The sequence below is a fragment of the Diadema antillarum genome, unplaced genomic scaffold, assembly GCF_040938485.1.
Source record: "Diadema antillarum isolate AM-2024a unplaced genomic scaffold, OU_Dant_1.0 scf00000073, whole genome shotgun sequence".
Classification (NCBI taxonomy): Eukaryota; Metazoa; Echinodermata; class Echinoidea; order Diadematoida; family Diadematidae; genus Diadema; species Diadema antillarum.
The window spans coordinates 1,753,448-1,760,615 of NW_027270962.1; the positions used below are offsets into that span (position 1 = coordinate 1,753,448).

Here is a 7,168-nt window from a genome sequence, read left to right on the forward strand (position 1 = left end):
ATTTTATTTCATCATTACGTGAATGACATATTGCAATAGCATTATACATTAATAGATAAACTGTATATCTACAAATTCATACCTCAGTCACAGAACTCTTGCGACCTTCAAGGGATTGTATAGTTTTGGTTGAGACTTAACTTCAGGTTTCTAACTTTGTTTTTGTTTTTTGAGATAATGAAAAACCTCTTATGAAATGTGAAAAAACATGTAATTCCAAGAGGAATTCAATTTTTATTTGATGAAAATTGGTTTTGAAATGGCCTACATATTCACGCAGAGCAATTCTAATAAATGGGACCCAACTTTTATTATAATTACTTTATTTTACTTTTTTTAATGTCTCGGCCATTTCACAACCAGTCTTTTTCAAATTGACTTTGAATTCCTTGTAGAATGATGTGCTCTGTACCATTTCAAAAGTGCTTTTTGGTATCTCAGAAAAAAAAAGTTAAAACCCTACCCTCATCCCCACTAATACATGTACTATACCATCCCTTTAATGACCAGTTCGTAGTCAGCAAGTCACTTTGGATGACACCCAAGCCTAACCCATCAGGTCACTGAAACCACATTCATATACAGTATATATGTGACCGCTCGGCTCAAGACCAGCAAAAAGGTCACAGATTAGGATTCTCTGTAATGGACCTGATTATGGCCACTTGGGTTGACTGACTTGAATATGAGAAGTTTGTCTACCTACAGTCAAAATTTGATGGCTGTATTCATGCTAAACCTAAATTGAGATATTAGCAGTTTTTCTGGACCATATACACGTATATATATATATATATATATATATATATATATATATATATATATATCGTATATACACTGTATATAGGTCAGAGCTAACATGTTTAGAGATGACATCACAGACATATAACTGAACTAGCCGTTCAAACACATTGATGGCAAGCTACAGTGTATGTTAGACAACAGAAAATTAAATATTTATATTTTTGTCTTTCACCATCGTAAAGGCATTCTCACGAGCAAAATTAGAAAATCTAGTAGAAAAGATAATCTGCAGCATTAAACTTTAAATTTTTCTTAGAGGAATCACATTGAGAAGTACAGAAGAAAATGACACAGTAGTAGTGTGCAATACTTAAACCCACACTGTATTAGTATTAAGATACCCTGTTCCATGTCAGCACCTGTCCACATAATGTGTATGCTGTGCATCTATATTCCGTACACAATCTTAGTACAGTACAAAGTATCTTGTCTCTAAAAAAAAGCTATGTTTTTAGTTTTCTGTATATTAAAGTACAGGTTTGTGTCCAGGATACTCAACATTTGACTGAAACCAGAAGTACGCTCTGGGGCAGTGACTACATGTATTTTACTCATCAAATTTTCCCATTTCATAATTTGTTTCAAGTTACAACATGCTACAACCTTAAAAGGCTAAAAAAAACAACAACAACAACAACCCCCCCCCAAAAAAAAAACAAAAAAACAAAACAAAACAGGTATCTTCCTACATTTGTATGAGATGTACAAAGAATGTAGTACAACATAGGACTTGATAATGGATACTCATGCAGAAACATGACTGTGCTGTTCTAAAAATATTGCAAGATTAAGCACAAAAACTATTTTCTAAGAATGTGAATCAAAACATCAAACATAAGGACATCTGTGTGTGTGTGTGTGTGTGTGTGTGTGTGTGTGTGTGTGTGTGTGTGTGTGTGTGTGTGTAAGTGTCTGTCCCAGTGTCCCAGTGAGTCTACTAAAGAAAATGGTTGGTAAAATCATGAATACAAATGTCAATGATGACAAAATTACAAAGGGAAACCAATCTAAAACTGAGATATTTCTCTTCATGAAAGAGAAAGGGAAAGGGGGGGGGGGGGGCGGACAGGTAGCAAAATAGAGATGTATTGAAGTATAATTACAGTAGATGTGATTTAGCACCTTCAAGCCAATGAATAGTGATTTATTGAGAGGAAATATATTTTGATGCAACATTTTGCAAATATCTGTCAGCTTGAATAAACTGGGCACATAACGATATGTGGGGTACATACAGAAGCTTTTTGGTACAAGTACCAGCCGACAGACATTGTGAAAACAAAATACAAAACAAAAGGTACTATAGCACAAAAGTAACTGTCATTTCATAGGTGGCTTGGTTCATATTTCTAGTGGACTGCAGAACCATCTGAAATCATATCATGTATAAAATTGACAAACCTGAATCATAAAGTCACATCTTTATTAGTACGGCACATACACTGTAAAATATAAATACAAAATCCTTTTTCAGTGGAGTGAAAAGGTTCTCCATGCTTAAGTTGACTTTGGTCCATAGCATGTAATAAAGCATATTAACATTATGGAATATTTAATCTAACAGCTAATTTAGATGTTAGGTGAAAAATAGTGATGACATTTTATGTGTAATTGTAAAAGTGTGCTGGTGATCCCTGTATTAAACTGTTCGTGAAATCATCACAAGTAATCATGCACAATTTTGCATTAAGCTTGCCAAGCCCACAAAAACACATATTTTCCACGATTTGGTGTTGCATCTCTGTATTAGAATACATGATACATGTATTCACTGTTAATTTTTCATATTAAGGGAAGGTAAGGTACAAATTTCTTTCAATTGACCCGTTTGTTGTTCAAAAATTTCATTTGACCCCTTTGTTGTTCAAACACACTCATTTCAGTTGCAGAATTTTCAGAGACCTCTCAATCGCACTTTTCATGAGTGATGCTTAAATTGGCAACCAATTTTAAGATGATAATTTCAGTTTGTTTTTTGTCACGTGTTTGTAATTCTATCTTATTTTATTTTCATGCAAATTTCAATGAACGATTTTAATCCGTCATTGTGAATATTATTTTCATATTAGATTTACAACTAAATTTGGAGGTGCAAACAAAATGGTGACAAGATATCTGCAGCAATATTCACTCAGGACTTCAAAGGTTAAAGGTCAACTTAAGCATAGAGTAGTCTTTCACTTTTATAATCTAAACTATTAAAATTTGCAATAGAACCTAAATCTGGCCAGGTTTGTTTCTCCAGAGGAAGTCCGATATACTGTGCCAGACGTTAGAGTCGTGGTAGAGGTAGGTCATCGAGTTCTGTAGGGACTGCTGTAGGACAGACTGGTGAGTCTCAAATTGCCACATGACAATGGCCCAGACGATGGCGGCGAAGATAGGGAATACATCGATCTTTGGCTCGGGGATGATGCCCTTGTCGCGCGCCATTCTGGCCGCTCCGAACAGGATGCGAGACAACAGGTACATGTTGATCTGCATGGCGGGCCAATAAAAAGGCATTCAGTATTCATGAATGCAACTGTTTTACTTCATTTTCAGGATATTTTTGGTTGTTGATACAGTACACTCAAGTTATATAACAAACACAGTTATAACGAATTCCAGTTACAATGAAGTAAAAATTCAGGCCCCAACATTATCCACTCTCTGTTTATTTATTGTTCATTTGTTCAGATATAAAAGAAATCTTGATATAACAAAAGAAAACTGCCGGTCCCGAAGACTTTATCATAACAGGAGTTGACTGTATCAGTATGTTGCAACAACATAGTTTCCTATCAATTGATTGTCAAACAAAGTGTCACAACATTCACTATTGATTAAGTGGTCTACCAAACACTCAATGCACAAATTCAACATGAAGTCATATTAAGTGTGTATAAAAATATTAATTCACAGATCTCTCTCTGAAGTTGGCTGTAATAAGTTTTAGTTCTTAATATCATCTTAGGTACATGTATTGATAATCTACAGAAAGAATGTTCTAAATACAGAACTAATATTTCATATTTCAAGACATTTCTCCCATCCTCATAAAAAGAGGTCCAAAGGAGAAAACCCTACATATGACCTTGGACCCACTGGGTCCAAGTACCTACCTGGCTGTTGACCTTGTTGTTCTCGCCAAAGATGAGGTACCCACCGACAAAGCCCGCCAAAAGAGAGTGCGCCCCCGCTGGTTTGCCCTCTAGCCGTCGCATGATGACGAGAAGCGATTTGTAGAGGAAGACGAAGGACGCGAGGTTCTTGGAATGTGTGTACGTGGCGCGGAGGATGGCACGGATCTTGTCATACAAGCTTTCGGCACAGAGAACCAATAGAAGTGAATGAAAACATACAAGTGTAACAAACAATGAGAAACAATGAGCCACTGAAGAATTACAGGAACAGTTATGTGTAAAAACTCACTTGACGAGTATACAATGTGAATTGCAGCACATTAATTCAGGAACCATGACACCTTTCCCTTCAGATTATCGTTTGAAGGCTACAGTTATACAGTACAATGAACAAGTTACACCTGTTCCTCTTAATTTTTAAATGTCTCTTAAATTTAAACAACATTCCATGGAAAATTGTTCCACAAAGAACATACAGCAATGTTACCACACATGGTGTTTTCTGTAAACTAGTCCCAAATACAATTATGTATGTACTAGAAAGACTTTTAATGGCTTTAGCACATCAATTTGATCCAATATTTAACACTTAATGCATGCATCAACTCTGGGGAAAATTATAAGTTTGCCATGACGGTGTGACTGCCGATTTCCATCATTTCATTGGTAAGAAGTACATGTACCTCCTTCTCAATACACGGTGAAAAAGACAAGTAGAACACAGAAATTGACAATTGGAACAACATAATTTGTCTTGTTCAAAAGCCACACTTCATTGTAAAGTGAGCCTGTTATAATCAGGATTTCCTGTAACCAGCAAGATTTGCATGTCGCCAAGTTTGTTGAAATGTATTTAAATACATTGTGCTTGTAATGGAAAATTATCAAGCCTGTGGAAGATATGTAACTTTATACAAAAACATCATTGTTTTTCATTGGTTTCCTGAAATACATCAATTGGCAAAGGCAGAGATTTCTTCTCTGTAATGCACAATATTCCATGTTTAGGAGAATCAACATCTTTAAGGCATGTGTATTGTAATTCAAGTACCTTCCAGAGCCAAAGAGAAATGTCATTACAAGGGCATGAGGAGCTCGGATCTTCACTCCATACCTACATGAGAAAAAGAAGATAAGAATTAAGATCACAAGAAATCTTAATTTAAGATGCATTACTCTCAGCTGTATATTGAACTCCTGGAAGTTGACTACAGCTACACCCATTGAATTAATTTACTCAGACAACCTGCTCTTTTTCCAACTGAGTACAGATCGTCTTTGGCGTATTACAATTTTCTACAACATCATGGTAGACTTATTAAATTGTAATGTTACAATCATTAATGACAATAACAATGTTACAGTACTGTTTATAGGCCTAGAGTTTTATAAAATCTAACAAATGTTAGAAGTAAAACGTACCAGTAGAATTCAGAAAGTTCACATTGTCTTTCTTGATCTAGTACGATAGACTATAGACTAAACTTTCTGAGTGTTTGAACGTACACCTAGGCCTAACTGCGACCAGCCCGAACGCAATCAGGCTCCCACAGTATATTAAACTACACAGTACTGTAGGTGTGCAGGAGCGCCCCGGGGATAACCTAGAGTGTCCAACTCCTAGCTAGAGCAGTAGAGCCGTAACTAGGCCCAGATAGTTACACAGCACAGTAAAATTTGATACTTCTACTCCTTCTAGTGAAAATGAAAGACAAAAAAATAAAATAAAATAAACTAACGTTACACAGGTAAAATTACAATTAAAAATAATTTTACAGGTTGTAATTTATGTCTGAAAACCGTTCCTACTAGGTCTATACATCGATATACTTGTAGTAACTTGTACTAGACGTCTAGACGAGTTATAGATATTGAGTGAGAATGATTCTCTCCATATTCGTTTTGTGAAAATAGAAAAGAATGTCACCTTAACTGTTGCAACTTCCACTGTCCCAATTACAAGGGCAAGGCAGAAATTAATTGGTAGGTTCTACAGCGAATTCCAAGCCTTACATGGTATGCAATATATGGGACCACGCTAGATCTCGTTCATCCACTAACGCAAAACTACCCAGGAATGTCGTATATTTCGTACCTTTTATTTTAAAAAAATACAAATACTACTGACATTCATGCACAAGGAGATAGTTTCTACCATTTTTACTTACACTGCTCCATTTCTGAGTCCTTTTAAGATTGACAGAATATCATGATATCGTCCCGACGCTAGAAATTCGTTCACCATGGAAGTCGCCATCTTGTATTCACAACCTCATTTCAGCCGCAAGTACAGCTGTTGTTGTATCTAAAATGTGTTTTAAGATACAATCACAGAAAGATAAGTGTACAGTACATGTATTTGAATTGAGATACTTTCTCATTCTCTAACAAATCTCCATTGAAAATGTACCAGGGCCGGCGGACCGTTTTCAAAGGTGTGTGTGTGTGTGTCTGTGGGGGGCACTTCCGGGTTTCATGAGTAAACAAGCAACACCCAAAAAAAAAAAACAAAAAAAAACAAAAACAAAAACAAAAACAAAACAAAAAAAAACAGAAAAAAAGGTATTCCGCTCATCACTCTCAATACACTTCTGGGGTTTCTTCAGCTGACAAGCAAAAACAAAAACAAAAACAAAAACAAAAACAAAAACAAAACAAAACAAAACAAAACAAAACAAAACAAAACAAAAAACAAAACAAAATAAAACAAACAAACAAACATACGAAACAAAAGAAAAAAAAACACACACACACAAAAGCCAAAACAAAGCCGGAAAGGTCTCCTGCTCATCTTTCTCCTTCCACTTCCGGGTTTCTTCAGCTGACAAGCCATAAAGAAAGAAAGAAAAAATTAAGGCCTTCAGCGCAAAAAAATAACCTTCCCGCGCTCACACTTCAAGTTCTCGATCTATTTCTAATTTCAGTGCCACTTACTAAGGTGGCCTCACACTATGCGGTTTTTTCTTGCGACCGCATGCGACTTCTTGCGACTTGGAGGCGTCTGCAATCCTTGCGACCTCTTTTTGCGGCTGACTGTCAAATTTTGAACATGTTCAAAACCTTGCGATCGTCTGCGGTACGTAGCCTTCGAACCCTTGCGACCGGCTGAAATTTCGCAAGCCTTGCGGTCGTTGCGCTCACACTTATATGCGATCGAAAAAAAAACGCATGGAGTGTGAGGCCACAAATATCAAATGCATGTCTGGCGGACGACGGAACATGAACAATTATGTACGAGG

The 7,168-nt window shown here is 36.2% G+C and overlaps 1 protein-coding gene across 1 annotated transcript; it reads right to left on the reverse strand.

Moving 5' to 3' along the window:
- Window positions 1-3,021: 3,021 nt before the first annotated feature.
- LOC139717250 (peroxisomal membrane protein 4-like) lies at window positions 3,022-6,198 on the reverse strand. Its single transcript, XM_071628749.1, has 4 exons — window positions 6,098-6,198; window positions 4,981-5,043; window positions 3,909-4,107; window positions 3,022-3,282 (listed from the first exon to the last, which is right to left on the reverse strand). The coding sequence occupies exons 1-4, from the start codon at window positions 6,184-6,186 to the stop codon at window positions 3,022-3,024; spliced, it is 612 nt and encodes a 203-aa protein (XP_071484850.1). The 5' UTR covers window positions 6,187-6,198.
- Window positions 6,199-7,168: the final 970 nt, after the last annotated feature.